The 21590-nt window shown below is 35.5% G+C and overlaps 1 protein-coding gene across 1 annotated transcript in view; it reads right to left on the reverse strand.

Annotated features, from left to right (window-relative positions):
• Positions 1-21590, reverse strand: part of GRID2 (glutamate ionotropic receptor delta type subunit 2) — a 1620720-nt gene that overhangs the window by 274831 nt on the left and 1324299 nt on the right. Inside the window, exon 12 of the mRNA XM_052642062.1 lies at positions 251-389. Within this exon, the coding sequence (XP_052498022.1) occupies positions 251-389 (139 nt within the window). The remainder of the gene's footprint in view (positions 1-250; positions 390-21590) is intronic.

Genomic DNA, 21590 nt, shown 5'->3' on the forward strand with positions numbered 1-21590 from the left:
GTCTTATTCTTCCAAGAAAATGTAAGCAATGTTCAAATTATACCCAGAATTTTATTTTATAAAAAGTGCTCCACCAAAACTGTACTTTCAGGAATTTGACTATTTATGATGTCTGCACATCAGAAAATTAAGCCTTTACTCAAAAGGAAGTTGTAAATTTATTATCAGACACCACAGACTTATTTAAATAGCTCTGGCCTCTTCTGTCACTTCCCATGTTTTGCATCTAGTGGAATCTTTGTCTACTTACTGGATGGAGCTTTCAATGCGGGTGATGGTGAGGAAAGCTGCAAGATTTGCGGTGTAAGATGAGATGACAATCAAAGCAAACAGCCACCAAGCCCCCATCATCATTCTGGTGGCCAGAGTTGTATATGGGACTTCTCCACCTGTGGAAGGAAGCAGAGAATAAAAGAACATCAACAAGTATTTATTGAGACTTTGAGGTCATACACAGTCAATATAAGTTAACTTTTAAGTAATGAGAATCTTTCTACATAACATCAGTGTAGATCTCTGTAGTTTGCTTATGTTCACCAATTTTTTTTGGTAATTTTTAATGATTAAACAAAGAATCTCAAGGATCCAGAAAAAGCATAGCTAGCTGTACTTTTTCCCCTCAATTTTTATAGCTGTTTATTTATTTTTTAATTGGAAGATAACTGCTTTACAATGTTGTGTTGGTTTTCACTGTACAATGAAGTGAATTAGCTATATGTATGAGAGTTGGACTGTGAAGAAGGCTGAGCTCTGAAGAATTGATGCTTTTGCACTGTGGTGTTGGAGAAGACTCTTGAGAGTCCCTTGGACTGCAAGGAGATCCAGCCAGTCCATTCTGAAGGAGATCAGCCCTGGGATTTCTTTGGAAGGAATGATGCTAAAGCTGAAGCTCCAGTACTTTGGCCACCTCATGTGAAGAGTTGACTCATTGGAAAAGACTCTGATGCTGGGAGGGATGGAGGGCAGGAGGAGAAGGGGACGACCGAGGATGAGATGGCTGGATGGCATCACCGACTCCATGGACATGAGTCTGAGTGAACTCCGGGAGTTGGTGATGGACAGGGAGGCCTGGCGTGCTGCGACTCATGGGGTCGCAAAGAGTCGGACACGACTGAGTGACTGAACTGAACTGAATACATATATCTCCTCCCTCCTGAACCTCCCTCCCATTTCTCACTTCCATCCTGCCCTTCTAGGTCATCACAGAGCACCAAGCTGAGCTTCTTGCGACATACAGCAGATTCCCACCAGCTATCAATTTTGCACACAGTACGGTATATACATCAGTGCCACTACTGAACCACTTAGCCAGTTTACTTGTTTACATTCCAGGAGCTACCACTTTTAAGTCTATCATCATGATGCTTTTTAAAAGTGAAAACGAAATCATATTCTCCTGATGAAAATTTCCAGTGGATTCCTATCTATCACTCACAAATAAAAAAAAAAAAAAGAAAATCTGAAATCTGTATCAAAGTTCACCAGGTCCTAGATGAACTAATCTCAGATCCACTTTCTGACTTACCTTTTCTCACTCTCTGAACGTCCTTCCTTTAGTTTCTTGTAAGGGGCCACAGTGATTTCTGTCTGAGGGCCTTTGTACTTGCAATTTGTATGCCTGGAATTCTCTGTTCTTTAACTTAAAAATGACTCTCCTTTTAAAATATTTAACTTTCTGATGATACTTCTTCACAAACACTTCAGTGTCATTCTATCTAAAATAATTCCCACAACTCCATTATTTCAGCCATCTTATTTTTTAAATAAAAAAATTTCATATATTTTATATATTTTTATTTTCTCTTCTTCCTCATTATATGGTTTCTAACATAACAGTTTCTGCCTCATATTAGGTGGGTAAATATTTGCTAAATGAATACATGTTTTATATGAAGTTAATAATCTTTCTAAAATAAATTAGTTTTCTGCTAAGTGTAATGGAGAAGGCAATGGCACCCCACTCCAGTACTCTTGTCTGGAAAATCCCATGGAGGGAGGAGCCTGGTAGGCTGCAATCCATGGGGTTGCTAGGAGTCGGACACAACTGAGCGACTTTCCTTTCACTTTCCACTTTCATGCATTGGAGAAGGAAATGGCAACCCACTTCAGTATTATTGCCTGGAGAATCCCAGGGACGGGGGAGCCTGGTAGGCTGCCGTCTACGGGGTTGCAGAGTCGGACACGACTGACGTGACTTAGCAGTAGCAGTAGCTAAGTGTAAAAATAAATTAAAGAGATATAATACTACATTTGCCTAGGTACATCAATATGTGAATTGCTTAACAAGATTTAGTTAATTATCATATGAGGCAGATGTTTATGCCAACCACTAATTCTCACTGCGTAATATTAATACCTTTAAACTTTCATTGTAGTACAAACATACGCTGTGGATGTGACCTGAGCTATTTTCCTGATATAATATACTCAGAATAGGCTAACCTCTGATACCTGGAACACATTTTTTCAAAAGGAGTTATGACACATTTTGGATACTTTCTTCTCCAAAGCAACGGAAATATTCACTTGGCTTTTAAAAGACGAAAGAAAAATAAAATGCTCATTTTTAAACCAAACGGGGACTTCCTAGAAAAATGACTAATTGAAAAAATAATAATAAATTTGAGCAAGATGACTGCTAAAGACTGGAAGATGTTAATAAATGTAACAAAAGTAGAACAATAAATTCATGACTGAAAAGGCTAATTGAAGGTTTGTATCCATGAAGACTTCGCCCTGGATTTGAGTTGTTATCACACATCAGAAAGAATATTTGTTGAGCTTTCCTCATCTGTGGCATAAAGTCTGAAATTTGGAAATTCAAATTTCTTGGGGAGACCACATAAAATGACATTTTATTTGATATCTGTACTTAGAAATCACATACTAAAAATAACAGTAATCTTGACTCCTAACATTTGTAATTAGGAAAAATTCGAAACAATCCTCCTACTGATAGCAACTAGAAAAAAAAAAAGAACAAATATTACATTTGAGAGCTAAAGAAGCAGTAAAAAATTAGAAGATGAAGATTCTGAAGAAGTTCAGAAATGTGACCTGGTAGTTAGGTCTGTTTTCTACTAAGGGATAAATGCCAATTTAACAAGAAGATAAGAAACTGAGATGCTGAGCAATGCTTTTGAAAGCCTTCAAAATCAGGTGGCTATAAAAATTAAGGCCCAGGGCTTGCCAAATAGGGGTGTAACTAAGAAAAACAGAAAACCCTCATATGTTTGGAAATCAACAATTACAATTGTATTATGCCATGGGTTGGAGAAAAATCACAAGAGAGGTAAAAAAATATTTTGAAGTTAGTGATAATAAAAATACTCCAAACCAAAACTCCACATTTTGATACCAGGCAGGATGCAACTAAATTTGTCTTTGAAGGGAAATTCACAACTTCTATAAGAGAAGAAGTCTGAAAATCAATAAGCTGCTCATCAATTTCAAGAAGTTAAAAGAAAAGCAAATTAAACCTAAAGAACACACAAGGAGGGACATAATAAATATAGGAACAGAAATTAGTAAACTAGATAAACTAGATAAACACAATAGAGAGGGATGATCCAACAGAAGTTTGGTCCTTTGGAAATCTTTATAAAAAGCTGTAGATGTATGGCAGAAACCAAAACAATGTTGTAAAGAAATTATCCTTTAATAAAAATAAATAAATATTAAAAAATAGCAAAAAAAAAGCTCCTAAGATTGATCAAGAAAATAAGTAAAGGCACAAAATTGGAGTTGAAAGGGTATATTGTTATAAATGTTGCAGATATTAGGATAAAAGAGGAGGATCATATGCACAGTTCAATGCCAATTAATATGAAAATTGAGATGACATGGACAAATTTGTATAAAAATTGCTACCAAAAGAAATAAAACATTTCAATGATCTTATAAGTATTAAAGACTTTGACTCTACAATAAAACCTACTTATCAAAATACTCAAGACTAGTAGATTGTTTTCAGACTTTTTGGAAAAAATCTACCCAATGTTTTAGCAATAATTAAGTCTAATTTTACATAAATTCTTTCTAAGATTAGAAAAAAGCAAGACACTAGTCCATATATTTTGTAAAGAAGACACAACTTTTGTAAACAAAATCGGAAAAGGTTATTCCAAGTAAATAGAATGACAAGCTAATCTTCCATATAATTGTAGATAAAAAAGACTTACATAAATTAGTAAACTGAAAATTGCAAAAATAAATAGGCATGATGAGTTTATTAAATGAAAGCAAAGGTTGTTTGGCATCTAAAAGTAAATCATTAAAATTCACTACATTAGCACTATAAAGGAGAAAAACCCTGTAATTATCTTGGTAGAAATATAAAAAGCACAGATAAAATTTAACATCTAATCATAAAAATACTGAAAACCTAGAAATACTCCAGCAAACTGGAAATAATTCTTAGTCTCACAAAGAGTATTTTCAGGAAGCCAACAGAAAATGTCATACTTACTAACAAAGAAAGCATTTTTAAAGCCTATTTAAAGGCTGTGAGTTTTACCACTTCTATTCAACATTTAATTGTAGGCACTAAACAGCACAGTACAATATGCTAAGAAAATAAAGGAAGAAAAAATACTAAGGAATTAGAGAGAATGAAATAAAAGTTAAGGGTTAGAGATGATGTGAATATGTATATAGAAAATCTAAGAGAATATGAAATGACTTGCTAAAATTAATGTCAGCTATCAGTTTACTATGGTACAGAGTCAGCATTCAAGAATAATCAGACATGCACACACCAGTAACACTTAAGACATGAAATTTAAAAATATGCACTATTTGCAATTATACTAAAAATATAAAATATCTAGAAATAAAGATGTGGAAGATCTCTACATGAAAATCTATAAAACTTTCTTGAGTGCAATAAAAGAAGATTAAATAAATGGACAGATACATCGTGTTTATTGATCAAAGACTCAGTATTATAAAGATATAAATTTTTCTCTCTCACACACATACAGAGAACAATGAAATAATACTATATAGAAATGAAAATGAACAGATTTCATTTATAAGACCATGAATGGATTTCACAAACTAAATATTGAGTAAAAGAATGCGCACAGCATGATTAATTGTTCAAAACTAGACATCATGAATGGTAGTGCTGATAATCTTATGAGTGGTAAACTGTGGAATAATGGTTGAGATAGGGAAATCGGGGTTGTGTTACAGGTAATGTTCTATCTTTTCCTAGGTGGCAGTTATACTGGGTTTCCATTGCTGGTAATTCACTGAGCTGCACTTTAAAGTTTTGTGCACTTTCTGTACTTACATAGTATTTCATAATTGAAGAAAAAAACTAAATAAAAGAAGTAAAAGAGTAAAAAGAGAGAATGGTGAGTTTAATAAAAACTATTTTTTTCCCTTTATTCTGTTTTTTTTTTTTTGTCCACAATTTGAAAAAAGAAAATATTTTCATAGATTCTGAAGGCTAGAAGACAGGTAAAAAACAAACAAAAAAATTACCTGCTAAATTAAAAAAAAAATCTTACATTGCTAAAGCATGGCAGAAATTAGGCTGGCCATTCCTGACACTTTACGGTGTAAAAGAGTCTGACTCCAGAGTTGGGCATTTTGATTCTACAACCCCTTGGTGAGTTTGAGGCCTCCCTAGAGTGTCACTCTGCAGAAGTGTGTAGAATTCATATTTTCCAAAGTGATCCTTCTGCAGTAAGAGAATTGTTCTTTACACAGATTTGCATTTTGACGTGACTGGTTTCCCACCTCAAAAAGTACATCAGCCTTACCACTTTACATATTATCTTACTTATACAGGTTGTTAAATAAGTAAAATAATGTTTTTCCCTCAGGCAAGATTATGGAACTTGATAATTTTACCTGAGCAAGACAAAAACCATGTTGTTCTAAGTCTTTTTCTGTGGGAGTATACATGCATTTTTGTGTTTGCCTGAAAATACAGAAAAGTAACTGTTGAAGATTTTCCAATTTCATTGCTTGGTAAATCAGCTTCTTGAAGGTTTAAAAATTCACAAAGAAAAAAAAAAAGAAAGAAAACAAAAAACCTCTCAAGTGTTTATTATATAATCTGGGACTGTGATTCTTTTTTAATGAAGAATGATCAAGAAAAAAAAATAGAGGAAGAAAATTCATTATTATCTTTCCTTATAAACATTTATTTTTCCCCCAAAATTGGATCCTTATTGAAATTAGGTTACTAGCACAATAGCTAAAAATGCTTATAGCAAATAGAAATTTTCCAGTGTTAGGGATGATTGAATATGTTCAGATAAGTTGGTCAAGTGGCGTGTCGGTAAATATTAGAATCTTTTATACATACAAAATCACAGTTTGGAAAATATGAATAAGGATATATTGGCAATGAGCCACTGTCAAGGCAATGTCTTACACTGAAGGATTGGTGATGATGTACATATCTCCTAAATGCATAAGATATGTCAATCATATTTATGTATTAATCTGTTCCTTGAAGTGCATTCATAAATAGACTTACGAGTCTGCCTGTGACGAGATTTGTAAATGCTTTAATAATTTTTTCTTTTGGTGGAGGAAATGGAGGTAGTAAGGAGGAGCATGTGAGATACCCACAAGGTTTGGAGTTAGTGAGGTTACTATGTCCACTATCTGAAGGCAGTGTAGGCTTTACAACGTATGATTTGAGGTGGGAGAGAAGGACAGCAGAAAATTACAGTCTTTATGGCAAGGAAATTATTCTATTTACAATTATCTTTCAGTATTTTTTTATTATGGCAAGCACAAAGGCTCAGCTTGGTGATAATAATTCTGTTTAAAATTTCAAATCTGTTTTCATAAAGGGGATGAAAATCTCAAAATACCTTTGGCAGGCAACAGAGTCTAATTAGAATTTAATAGTATTTCATTTTTATTATTTGTATTATTTTCTACTTAATGAAAATGTACTCCTTTTATATTTATTTTAGTAGAAACACCTTTATTAACAATAACCCTGACCTCTTTACAATCTCAATTTCAAGCAAGCCATGCTCCTATGCCATCTTTTATCTTTTGAGTTTCCTCCCCTCATCAAGTTGACATTCCCATTCTATCTAAGATCTATTCTATTCTACCATGTTTTCACTATGAGACCCTAATCCTATTATATGTAGTTCCCTCTTACCCAGCTTAAATCCAGTGATTTGTTATGATCAACATTGCATTTTTCCTCCATTCCTTTGAAACCCTCTCATGCTCAGTTGCATCTTCCCTGCAAGAATACAGGAGAGGGTTGCCATTTCCTCCGACTCCAGAGGATCTTCCCAACCCAGGGATCAAATCTGTGCTTCCTGCACTGGCAGGCAGATTCTTTTACCATTGCCCAAATGGGAAATCCTTTCAGCAGAGCCCAAACACCAGTCAAATCCAACTCTTTCTTTGCTCTGTCTTGAACAACTCATTCTAAATTCATGTCTATAAACTCTAAGTGAATCTTTAATGCAGCCTCACAGTCATATTGAGGTCAGTTCAGTTGCTCAGTCATGTCCGACTCTTTGTGACCCCATGGACTGCAGCATGCCAGGACTCCCTGTCCATCATCAACTCCCAGAGTCTACTCAAACTCATGCCCATTAAGTCAGTGATGCCATCTAATCATCTCATCCTCTGTGGTCTCCTTCTCCCACCTTCAATCTTTCCCAGCATCAGGGTCTTTTCAAATGAGTCAGTTCTTCCCATCAGGTGGCCAAACTATTGGAGTTTCAGGTTCAGCATCAGTCCTTCCAATGAATATTCAGGATTGATTTCCTTTAGAATTGACTGGTTGGGTCTCCTTGCAGTCCAAGGGACTCTCAAGAGTCTTCTCCAACACCACAGTTCAAAAGCATCAGTTCTTCAGCACTTAGCTTTCTTTTATAGTCCTAACCTCATATCCATACATGACTACTGGAAAAACCACAGCTTTGATTAGATGGACCTTTGTCAGCAAAGTAATGTCTCTGCTTTTTAATATGCTGTCTAGGATGGTCATATATTTCCTTCCAAGGTGCAAGTATCTTTTAATTTATCTTTCACTGATTTTGGAGCCCCCCAAAATAAAGTCTGTTATTGTTTCCATTGCTTCCCCATCTATTTTCCATGAAGTGATGAGACCAGACACCATGATCTTAGTTTTCTGAATGTTAAGTTTTAAGCCAACTTTTTTCCACTTTCCTCCTTCACTTTCATCAAGAGGCTCTTGGGTTCTTCTTCCCTTTCTGCCATAAGCGTGGTGTCATCTGCATATTATTATTATTTCTTCTGGCAATCCTGATTCCAGCTTGAGCTTCATCCAGTCAGCATTTCTCATGATGTACACTGCATGCAACTTAAATAAACAGGGTGACAATATACAGCCTTGATGTACTCCTTTCCCAATTTGGAACCAGTCTGTTGTTCCATGTCCAGTTCTAACTTTTGCTTCCTGACCTGCATACAGATTTCACAGGAGGCAGGCCAGGTAGGTGGTCTGGTATTCCCATCTCTTGAAGAACTTTCCACAGTTTGTTGTGACCCACCTAGTCAAAGACTTTGGCATAGTCAGTAAAGCCAAAGTAGATATTTTTCTGGAACTCTCTTGCTTTTTCAATGATCAAACAGATGTCGGCAATTTGATCTCTGGCTCCTCTGCCTTTTCTAAATCCAGCTTGAACATCTGGAAGTTTATGGTTCATGTACTGTTGAAGCCTGGCTTGGAGAATTTCTAGCATTACTTTGCTAATGTGTAAGATGAGTGCAATTGTGCGGTAGTTTGAGCATTCTTTGGCATTGCCTTTCTTTGGGATTGGAATGAAAATTGACCTTTTCCAGTCCTGTGGCCACTGCTGAGTTTTCCAAATTTGCTGGCATATTGAGTGCAGCATCATCTTTCACAGCATCATCTTTCAGGATCTGAAATACCTCAACTGGAATTCCATCACCTCCACTAGCTTTGTTTGTAGTTATGCTCCCTAAGGCTTACTTGACTTTTCATTCCAGGATGTCTGGCTCTAGGTGAATGATTACACCATTGTGATTATCTTGGTCGTGAAGATCTTTTTAATACACTTCTTCTGTGTATCTTGCCACCTGTTCTTAGTATCTTCTGCTTCTGTTAGGTCCATACCATTTCTATCCTTTATTGTGCCTGTCTTTTCATGAAATATTCCCCTGGTATCTCTAATTTTTTCTCTTCTCCACTCTCTTTGATAAGAATTCCAGTTTCTCTCTCTTCTAATACCACAAATTCCATATTCCCATTCTCAGTCTCAGAACATGATCGTGAAATCTATCTGGTTTAGAAAATTAAAGCAATTTCAAGGAACTTCCAGAGAAAAACACCATCCAAAACAGTTTTCAGAGTGTACTTTAGGGTAAAAAAAAAGAGGGGGGGAACTGTGCTTATATTTTCAGAATAAAGCAACTGGAAAATAACAAAAAGTATATACATATGGAGAGCAGGGGTAGCAGAGTGAAAGAAATAAGAACTGAATTACAATCTCTGTGACTGATTTGTTATTTAATTTTGAATGTGGAGCTGTTATCTGTTTCACACAATAAAAAGAACATCAAATTTTAAAAAGAGCAAACAACAATAATGTAAACAATGATAAAATTGAACTTGAAAGAATATCAAATAAGTGACATAACTGTAAAGACAAAAATGCAATGACTGCTTCCCATTACTGAAGACTACAGCCCTTTCGGACAGCCCTCTCAGATAACTCTCTCTTCTAGTTTTAGTAACCATCCCCTTTCTTTGCCCCTTTAAACATAAGAGTGATAATAGCTCCCTCTGTAACTAGTGGGTACTGTACCAACTCTTGGTACTTCCTCAAAACTCCACCTACATCTCCATAGAGCGCTCCTTTAGTGACCTTTCATCAATGTCCCAGACAGAATGTCCCATCTATGTCCTACCTGGTATCAAGTAAGGTCCCATGAAACATAAGTGCAAAAACGAGATTCTGGGATTGAACTGTTCATTTATCTATGCAGTGTATATTTGTGGGAAATAGAACACTGGCAACCCACAGCTTGTGGTTACATTATCATTATTCAGTTAGCACCAGTTTTGGCATAGGATGGAGTACATGTGGAATGCAAAGTCCTGGGAGATGAAGTGGCTATGGCAATAACTGTGATTTTAAAGATTGTGGTTTCAGAAACTGCTCTGGAGTCTTCAAATAATATAAATGTTAGAGGAGAAGTTGAAGGCAATAAATACCCAATTTAGAAATAATGGACAATTTGAGAGGCTGATGGCAGCTTTGAAGCGCTCTCTTAAATCATATAGTCTCAGGGTAGATATGACTGAGGATAAGATTAAGGCTTGACTGTAATGGTGTACTCAGTTGCTGAGTTGTGCTTCAAATACTAATTGAATCTTCTGCCCAATGTGGTCTCTCATGGTAACGCAAGGGAACTAATAAGAAATTTGAGCTTTCGAATCTCTCTGAAACTTCTTAGTATTGGAAGCAACCACCCCTTCTGAGGGAATCAGCTTTCTCTAGCATAAATGCCTCCTAGTGACTGGACCCAGGGAATCATAGCTCTCTCCTCATCGACATCACCCCTCATTGTCTCCAGGTTACGACTTAGATTCCAACATAACTAAGTCAGAGATTGCTAATAAAAGCTTTATACCACATAGGACAAATGTAAGTATTGATTAGGGCAGATATATTGTCATGGATGGTAATGATCTGCAATTTGGTATTTAATATGTTGACTTGGGGAATGGTGCTAACAGTTTATTGGACTGGCTAATTGAAGGATGAACCAATGAAGAAAGGATTTTGTAGATAACCTATACACAACATCTGTTATACTGTAGAGATACAGGGAGGTGGAAATGTTAGAATGAGTCTGTTCTGGACAACCTGTTTACCTCTTTGGTTGTTAGTGAGAGGAACACTCTCTACACAAAGACATTAAGAAATGCAGAGGATGGGGTGGAACTCAAGCATTACTGAAGAGTTCTGTGTGTTTGTCCTCTGCTGGCTTGAGATGACACTGGAATATTGCAATGAAACTGGACTTCTTGGTATCAGAATGAGTACAGGATGATACATGCTAAGTGTAGAGTGTAGATATCTGTTCAGCTATCAGAGACAAGGTGAAATGACCATAATCTGATAAGGTATGTTGCAAATGGTAATTGATGTGTATTGACCTTCAGAGTCCCATAGTGGTAGCTTATCCCAGGGTTCCAAAATGTGGAATAGGCAGCCAACTAAGGTACTTCTTGATATGTATGGACAAAAGAATTCTAGATCTGAAAGCAGAAAACCTAGTCTAAATTGCTGACTGGGAATTTGAAGCCACATAACTAGTTCATTCTAAAGGAGATCAGTCCTGGGTGTTCTTTGTAAGGAATGATGCTAAAGCTGAAACTCCAGTACTTTGGGCACCTCATGCGAAGAGCTGACTCATTGGAAAAGACTCTGATGCTGGGGTTGGGGGCAGGAGAAGGGGGCGACAGAGGATGAGATGGCTGGATGGCATCACCGACTTGATGGACATGAGTCTGAGTGGACTCCGGGAGTTGGTGATGGACAGGGAGGCCTGGCGTGCTGTGATTCATGGGGTCGCAAAGAGTCGGACACAACTGAGCGACTGAACTGAACTGAACTGAACTGAACGAGTTCTTAGAACTTGTCTAGTTTACAGATCCAAAAACCCAATATTGAAGAGGATACCAGCTTAGCAATTTTTGATATTTTTGGAACTTTTTCTCAAGTAATTTTTTAATGCCACACTTACATTTTTGTAATTTACTTATTATATTTTTACTGGCTGAACATTTTCCCAGTCATTGCACTATAGCTTAGTATCCTATTTTTGTAACTGCAGGGATTTTACATCATCATATACCTCATTGTAATAAACATCTTCTTTGGATGGAATCCATGAAGACAAGTTATTTGGTGAAAAATGAATTTTGTTATGTCTTATACAAATGTTAAAAAATTTCAAACACATTTTTATAACAATATTTATTGAACAAATAATGATAGATAGTGTTCCTCCTCTGCTGTTAATGTCTTTCGGAAGTGTTGACATCTCAGTTGAATGACAAAATACTGTTCTGGACTGGCAGATCAGTCCATTTGCAGCTAAACAAAAGTAAGCTAGAAGGCATGAGACCATGTAATCAAAATATCAATTTTCCATACATAGGAAGACTTCTCTGACTTATTATTTACATTTTCACAGTAATTATAATACATGTAAAGCTGCTTATAAATAGTACTTCCCTCTTTCCAACTCTTTAACATTATCTATACACTTCTGTTTTAAAGAGTTCTATATAAACTGAATAATGGATTTTAACATATTTCATTTTTCTTAATTAATAAATTGCTTTTATACAGACAAATGCCACCTATACATACTTACCCAAAATAAGACTGTTCTTCTGGCCAAATAAAAAAAATTTTGATTTCAACATTAGAACTTCCAATAGGAGATACTCTTTATAGTGTTTGAAACTTAAGGTTTATGGAACTCAATACTGCAGAATATTTCTGATGAACACATTAGAAAAGTGTTAAATTAAAAATTAATTATAATCAAATGGTTGCTGGTTATATCACATAAACCTTATATCTTGATTTTAACAAGTTCAAAATACTGATTGCTGTGACTTACAGAACTAAATTGAATTACATTACACTTAAAAAGTAATATTTAGCATCTTTTTACTTTCATAATGTTTTCACCATTCCAGCTCCTATAAAATTTTCACTATTTCTAATGACTTAGGGAATAAAAAGCAACCAACTGAAAGCCAATTTCCTATTCAATACTACAAAATTAAAATATTTTAGATGGTAGTATTTCAATTAAAAGAGGATTTCAGGTTCTCAGTTTGTAAGGGAGACTACATTATAGTTTTATACAAGTTATAACTCAAGTAATAGTCAAGGAAATTGAAGTTAAGGGCTTCCCTGAAATATGAGCTCCCTCAAACGCAACGTTAAGAACATGGATGAGCAATACATACAGTATCTACCATGAGTTCCCACCACAAACTGGTTTACTTTCATTTCTCCGTGGACAGTGGCAAGTGATGATACACAGAAACACTTGCTGCAATTCTTTTCTCTAGGTCTCATTTAATCAACTCTCTTTTCCCCCACCCTGCACCAGTTGCTTGGTACTCAATTATATTGGAAAAAACGATTACAGCACATATAAATTGTGGTAAATTGTTTAATGATTCTGAAATGACAAGGAAATTAGAAGTTCTTTTTCTAAAGGAGCTTCTATAAATTTGAAATTGACCAGTTTAGTTGGAAGTTTTGGTAGTATCTATGGGTGTTTGTTGAGCTTTCCACTAACTCATAGATTTGCATTTTATGGTGAAAGTGAAAGTGAAAGTGAAGTCTTGTCTGACTCTTTGTGACCCCATGGACTGTAGCCTACCAGGCTCCTCTGTCCATGGGATTTTCCAAGCAATAGTACTGGAGTGGATTGCCATTTCCTCCTCCAGGGGATCTTCCCAACCCAGGGATTGAACCCAGGTCTCCTGCATTGTAGACAGATGCTTTACAGTCTAAGCCACCAGGGAAATGAAAGCAGTTTTAGCATAAACCACAATGGATTAGCAGACACACATCTTCCTTGAATTCCCCGCCATTTTTACATATAACAAAATAATATGTTCACTTATCTCTTTTTGTTTTTCCTTTCTCAATATCTCCCATAGGGACCTTGTGAATCTTAATGATACAAATAAGACTTTGCATCTTCAGAACATTGATGTCAAAACTAAATTTCAAAAACTGTGGAGAAACAATCTCAAATCCTCATTGACTTTCAGAACTCCCAAAACTTGTATGCTTTCTATATTTTACAAAACACACACACTTTAAGAGGTGCTCCTAGAAGTATCTTCAGCCTCTTTATTCATGCTTTTATTATCGGTTTCATTGTGATATTTTAGCAGTGTTATTAAATATATATATATAGGCATATACATGTATATGTATACATATATATAAAAAGAGGAGAAACCAAATAGTCTCATCTTTTCTCTCCTGGTTTGTTTTTAGATATGCTAGTATGTTTTGTTTATAAGACTCAAGAACATAAGTCCAAATTTTTGATAAAAGATTTAAGTATACATATAGTACATGAGATTTTAAAATCTGATATTATAAAAGTAAAGTGAGATTTTAGTAATTCAATATAAAAAGGGTGAAAGATATCCAGATAAAACCTTCAAAATCTTCAGGAAGCTTTTAGGTAATTTGGTTCAGGGATGAACTAATAATTTTAAAATCAATTTGTATATCACCTCTTAGTTTTTCTCATATCTACCATATTTGGCTTCATGTACTTCTAGTTTATTTTTGCTTACCAAATTATTTGATTGGTATTTTAGATGGTATTTTATTTGTTCCTATTTTTAATGTATCAATTGCCTATTTGCTCAGCAAAAGGGGAAAACATTCCCGCCAACCAAAGAAAAAAAAAGCCAGGAACATAGGGCATGCTTTGAACCTGGAATATATCATAATTCTTTGAATAATTCATTTTAAAGTATATACCAAACACCTTCTCTGGAGGTCTCAAAAATGATTACTTTTGTTTTTATACTATTTTTTTTTTGTCACCTACTGATTTCAGTACAGTCTTGGTAATGAAATGAGGACTGGGACAGGCGCTTAGACAGGCAACATTGTCTGGATAACGACTCATTTGTCAAAGAGCATGAAGTTAGATGGCAGTTGAGTCAGGCCTGCCACTCTGCAGTGATGTATTAGCTTTTAATGTTTTAAAATAATTATAGCAGGGTCTAAGCCACTACATAAAACCACTATATAAATTCTAGGGCCATTATCAACCCCATTTTTCAGGGATTCAATCAATCAGTGGTTCTGAGGAAAACTGCACCCATTTACTAATCCCACAAGCATTTAAGTTCAAAAGGTAAGCAGCAGTTGTCAACAGAAATCAAAAGTAAAATGAATCTCCAAGCGAAGCTTTTAATTACCTCTGGAATTTCTGAGATTGGGTCTTAAACTAGGCTTTATGCATATGTGTGTCATTATTTCCACAAGGTTAGAAAAGGCTAATGCATATTCAATCAGTTTTAATGATAGTAAGAGAGCCAGGTCTAAAATATATTTTAAAGCTCTAAAATGCCATTTATGCCCAGTAACCTGTTAATCACCACTGGAGATTATTTTAAAATCATAACTCATTTATTGACTATACAGTAAGATTTACAGTTTGATAGAGAAGGAATTCAGTCTTTCAAAAACAATAGTGGTCTTCTCAGTTCTGAAATTCTTTATCCAGTTTTCCAGAATTCTTAGGCTTAAATTATTAGGAGGACATTTTAAGGAGCAGAAAGAAAAATAAATTTTTCTCCTTTTTTTTTTTAGTATATTATTTTGAGATGAGATTTTGGTGTGCTGGTGTTACAGAAAATTTATTGAGATAAAATATAGACATGTATTCAGTATATGGGCTCTATATATTTAGATAGATTTCAACATGTGACATAGATCTGTAACTGAAGAACATAAAATAATTCATATCACAGTAATTTCTTCAACACTGTTGGTTGAATAAGCAAGTGTGTATAAAGAACAGTTCATGTATTTCTGTGTTTGTGAATGTGAATACATAAGCTGAATGCATTTCAGAATTCCACATGAAGTTTAACATATTACTCAAAGAATATCTCCTCCTTTTCCTCTTCCTCTTTTTTAAAATGAGCTATTCAGGTATGTTTTCTAGATTCTTTAGGAAGTTCTAAAGGCATTTTCAATCTAGAATCCCTATAGTCACTGAGTAAAGGACTTGGACTGAATTGATGAGCAATGGAAAAAATCAGGAAATAAGTTCAAATTCCTGGACTTAAGCCGTAAAACAAAACCATGGATGTAACAAAGTAGGAAAGGAGGTCAGGAAGGAAAGGGTTCAGGGTGAAACTGCAAACCAAAATGAATAAAAATCCTTTTAAACCAAGACAAAAGCAGGAAGTAAGAGATTATAAAACAAAGGTCAGGAAACAAAATAATAAAAGCCTCTATTTGTTGAGTATTTACTAATGCACTAGGCATTGTGTTAAGAGTTTATAAGCATTTTCTTATTTAATCTTCACTAAAAAGCTTCTTGATGAAAGTGAAAGAGGAGAGTGAAAAAGTTGGCTTAAAGCTCAACATTCAGAAAACGAAGATCATGGCACCCAGTCCCATCACTTCATGGGAAATAGATGGAGAAACAGTGGAAACAGTGTCAGACTTTATTTTTTGGGGCTCCAAAAATACTGCAGATGGTGATTGCAGCCATGAAATTAAAAGACGCTTGCTCCTTGGAAGAAAAGTTATCACCAACCTAGATAGCATATTAAAAAGCAGAGACATTACTTTGCCAACTAAGGTCTGTCTAGTCAAGGTTATGGTTTTTCCTGTGGTCATGTATGGATGTGAGAGTTGGACTGTGAAGAAAGCTGACTGCCAAAGAATTGATGCTTTTGTACTGTGGTGTTGGAGAAGACTCTTGAGAGTCCCTTGGACTGCAAGGAGATCCAACCAGTCCATTCTGAAGGAGATTAGCTCTGGGATTTCTTTGGGAGGAATGATGCTAAAGCTGAAACTCCAGTACTTTGGCCACCTCATGTGAAGAGCTGACTCATTGGAAAAGACTCTGATGCTGGGAGGGATTGGGGGCAGGAGGAGAAGGGGACGACAGAGGATGAGATGGTTGGATGGCATCACTGACTCGATGGACGGGAGTCTGAGTGAACTCCGGGAGTTGGTGATGGACAGGGAGGCCTGGCGTGCTGCAATTCATGGGGTCACAAAGAGTTGGACATGACTGAGCGACTGGACTGAACTGAACTGAACTGTCTTATGAAATGATTAGGAAAGCAAGACTGGGTTTTATCAGCCAAGGTGAAGATCACAAAGGAGTAAGGATAGATGATTCATGCTCACAGGTTCTCAGAGACAAAAGACCAGTCAGAGAGTGACACATGTCAGATAATCTCAGAAGCTGGATTCGAAGAATCATGGCATCTCTTCCTCTAAGTATGTTTCTTAGGTCAGAGGTTCGGATTTATTACTGCTAGTTCATTTTCTTCCTCTGTTCTCCTCAGTAATAAGAATGAACAGGTTCATTGTGGGCAGACAAGGTTAAAAAAAAATTAGGACAGATTCAAACAAAATTAAAATAAGGAATAAGGAGAGTTTAGATATCTATAAGCATTAGGAAAAATCCTCCTTATTTTGTCTTGGAAATAACTTACTAAGACCATGATACTTTTTAAGATGATAGTAGGAAGGAACCAACTTAAAGCACAACCAATGTAATTAATAGAAGACTTTGGAAGATGTAACATAGCAGGAAGGTGATACTGCAAAGACGAGAGTCTAATGATTAATAAACTATACAGCAAACAGGTAGATGAAGAGCTCTTTCCTCAGATTTGTTCTAGGAGGCGGGCTCTGATTCCATGTAATTAATTCCATTGTTTGGATAACTCAGCAAGTGAAAGAGAAAGCGTGAAAGTGTTAGTTGTTCAGTTGTATCCTACTCTTTGTGACCCCATGAACTGTAGCCCATCAGGCTCCTCTGTCCATGGAATTCTCCAGACAGGAATACTGGTTGCAGTTCTCTTCTCGAGGGGATCTTCTTGACCCAATAATCGAACCCTGGTCTCCTGTACTTCAGACAGCTTCTTTACCATCTGAGCCACTATGGTGATGTATAAACTTTTTATTGTACCAGTAAAAAATTATAAGTCCCAATTATTAAAGTTATAAATATCTATTCTTTTTCTTTGTAAATTGCTTTCACAAACAAACTTTGTAACTAACCTTAGACACAGTAGGTTTTATGCAGGTGAATACAACTTTAATGTATAAGTTTTATGTGCAAATAAAATGATGAATTACTTTTTTGTTCCTCCTTTTCCTGGAGACATTCATTTACCTTGGCTCTCTGCATAGGTTTATTGAAAATAGAAAATAAATATATTTTTTGGCTTCTTCCGAGATTTACAAACTTAGAAATTTCTTCTATGCACACATGGCAATATATGAGAGACCCCTGACATTGCTTAATAACTCAGGCTGAAAACAGATATGAAAACAGATATGATTTATTTGAAAACAGATATGCTGGGAGATTTTCATGCGATGGTATTATCTGAGGAATTATTATTAATATTAATTATAGTCATATGACTAAGTTCTCATGCAGTTTTCTGCAACTTTCTTTTCTTACTTCTTTCATCATGTTCCTTATGATATAAGCTTAGATTCTAATTATAATAGGGAATGAACTTTTCAGCAGTCAGATACTTTATAAAATATTGGTCACTTGTAGACAAATCATGAATTCCAAATAAATCAAACTAATCACTGACTAGTCATTTTTGTGGTTCAATACACCACTTCATAATGTGTTTAAGAGTTCTCGTCTGCCTAATAAACTTTGATGACTCTGGGAGTAATAACTTGAAGGTTATTTGATTTTTTTTCATTACAAATGAAATTTAAAAAATTATAATGACTATATGGATCATTATAATTTTAGGTAAATTCTGATCATTCTTTTTCTTTTGTCCTCTCTTCCCTTTATGGAGCTGTCAAATCCCCCCCTTCTCCCTGCCCTGCCCTGGTCATTATCACTTTGAACAACACAGTCCTCCCTTATAGTTAGGTATATAAGTTTTGTCGTATTTTAAAGTATTCTAAAAGCCTCACTATAGTTTGTATAGTATAATTTTGTACCTTTATAAACATCAGTAATACACACTTAAATATGAGCTAACTTTCAATCTGGTTTTCATCACACCTTTGTTCAAATAATTTAGTCAGCGTTTTACGCAAATCATTTAGTCAGCACTTAAGTGTTGTAGTGTTGTCATGCTTTCCATCCAAGCAATTTCCTCTGCTGAATATGTTAGAAGTGTCCCCAACTAATCTAGTAAAACACAGAATGTAAAGCTACAATTACACTGTTAAGTTATTATTTTTCTAAATAAATCCTTTAAAATTCTGTAGAAATTTATGTAATTCTAATAGCTAAAATATGTAAATATGTAGTATGGTATGATGTTTGGCTGAAAATATAAGTCTTCATCCTTTAACTCAGAAGCTGCCTTCCTAAAATAAGTTCTTAAGAAAGTAACCAAGGATGTGTACAAAGACTGAACCACTAGAATGAGCTTTCACTATTTTATAAATATAATAAAGAATTTGGTGAGGAAATTATATACATGTACCTCTGAGTCCAAGCTGAACTGTTTAAAATCCTAAAAGATGATGCTGTTAAAGTGCTGCACTCAATATGCCAGCAAACTTGGAAAACTCAGCAGTGGCCACAGGACTGGAAAAGGTCAGTTTTCATTCCAATCCCAAAGAAAGGCAATGCCAAAGAATGCTCAAAGTACTGTACAATTGTGTTCATTTCACATGCTAGCAATGCTCAAATTTTTCAAGCTAGGCTTCAACAGTATGTGAACTGAAAACTTGCAGATGTACAAGCTGGGTTTAGAAAAGGCAGAGGAACCAGAGATCAAATTGCCAACATCCATTGGATCATACACAAAGCAGGAGAATTCCAGAAAAACATCTACTTCTGCTTCACTCACTATGCTAAATAAAGCCTTTGACTGTGTGGATCACAAGAAATTGTGGAAAATTCTTTAAGAGATGAGAATACCAGATCACCTTATCTGTCTGCTGGGAAACCTCTACATAGGTAGAGAAGCCACAGTTAGAACTAGACATAGAACAACAGACCGGTTCAAAATTGGGAAAGGAGAATGTCAAGGCTGTATATCATCACCCTGTTTATTTAACTAAAATGCCAGGTTTTATGACTCACAGGCTGGAATAAAGACTACCAGGAGAAATATCAATAACCTCAGATATTTAGATTATACCACTCTAATGACAGAAAGTGAAGCGGAACTAAAGTGCTTCTTGATGAAAGTGAGAGGAGAGTAAAAAGCTGGCTTTTCACTCTCAAAAAACTGAATGTACAAAAAACTAAGATCACGGCATCCAGTGCCATTACATCATGGCAAATAGATGGGGAGAAGTGGAACAGTGACAGATTTTATTTTCTTGGGCTTCAAAATCACTGTGGATGGTGACTGCAGTCATGGAATTAAAAGATGCTTGCTCCTTGGAAAGAAAGCTATGACAAACCTAGACAGCATATTAAAAAGCAGAGACATCACTCTGTTGACTACAACAACAAAGGTCCGTTATAGTCAAAGCTATGCTTTTTCCAGTAATCATGTATGAATGTGAGAGTTGGACTTTAAAGAAGTCTGAGAGTCCCTTGGATTGCAAGGGGATTTAACCAGTCAATCCTAAAAGAAATCAACTCTGAATATTCATTGGAAAGACTGAAGCTCCAATACTTAGGCCCCACCTGATGCGAACAGCCAACTCACTGGAAAGGCCCCTGATGCTAGGAAAGATTGAGGGCCAGAAGAGAAGGAGGCGACAAAGGATGAGATGGTTGGATGGCATCACCAACTCAGTGGACATGAGTTTGAGCAAACTTCAAGAGACAGTGAAGGACTGCGAAGCCTGGTGTGTTGCATTCCATGGGGTTGCAAAGAGTTGGACACAATTTAGCAACTGTCCAACAACAACCCCCGTTTATAGTATAGATTCTTATATAGACTATAATGACTTACATAGCAAATAATGCTACAGAAGAGTACCTAAATAAACAAACAAATGTTCAGGATGCACTGTTAGTTTAATTTTGAACACATTATAAATAGTAGGAAACCACTATTATATCCATATATTAATGTATTTTCTGTATACTAAGACCCACTTAAGTGTTAAGTGCTACCATGTGTAGCACTTTTGATCACTCTCTACAAATGTGCATATTTCTAATCACTCTCTCTTTTCCAGTCTTACTTCCATTTTGTTGTTGTTGTTGTAGTGATTAATGTTTTTCAGGCTATATCACTTCAGTTAAGTCTACTTCAACAGTCTCATGATTTCAAAGTCATCCTTTATACTGTCTCTGAACAGCAGAGATCACTAAGTTGTTTGGATGAGAATCTGTTCTTGCTGCCTTAAATAAAGAACCCATATATATTGAACTGTATTTCATACTTTTATATTTATAAGCACAAAGTCTAACCTAATACAACTCTCTTATTGTGATTAACAGTTATACTCTGCCAGATCATTTGCTGATAAAACTTTCAAGAGCATGAATAAAATATTAACTTTATGAGAAGAAAGGACAATGCTTAAATTGATTAATAAGAAGTACTTCTTAAATTTGAAAGAAGTATGACCCTAAAAATTGTTGCAAGCTTAAATTTCCACATTTTCTGTGTTAAAGGGAGGTTTTCCAGCTAAAGCATCTTTGTAAGAAATAATATGTCAAATTGAAGATCAAATGTGCTAGATGAAAGCACTTAAAGATCAGCCTAGGAGGATCCCTATAAGCTTCATCTGAGTCTTCAAACCTCTCAGACTTGCTATAGAATTCTTATCAGCACTTCGTGTTTTTGGTAACTTAATCAACAGTGAACTTAAAATGGGAAAAACAAACTAGAGAATTATAGACTACAACACTTTGGAAATGCTTAACTTATGAAGAGA

The sequence above is a fragment of the Budorcas taxicolor genome, chromosome 6 (genome assembly GCF_023091745.1).
Source record: "Budorcas taxicolor isolate Tak-1 chromosome 6, Takin1.1, whole genome shotgun sequence".
NCBI classification, from domain to species: Eukaryota; Metazoa; Chordata; class Mammalia; order Artiodactyla; family Bovidae; genus Budorcas; species Budorcas taxicolor.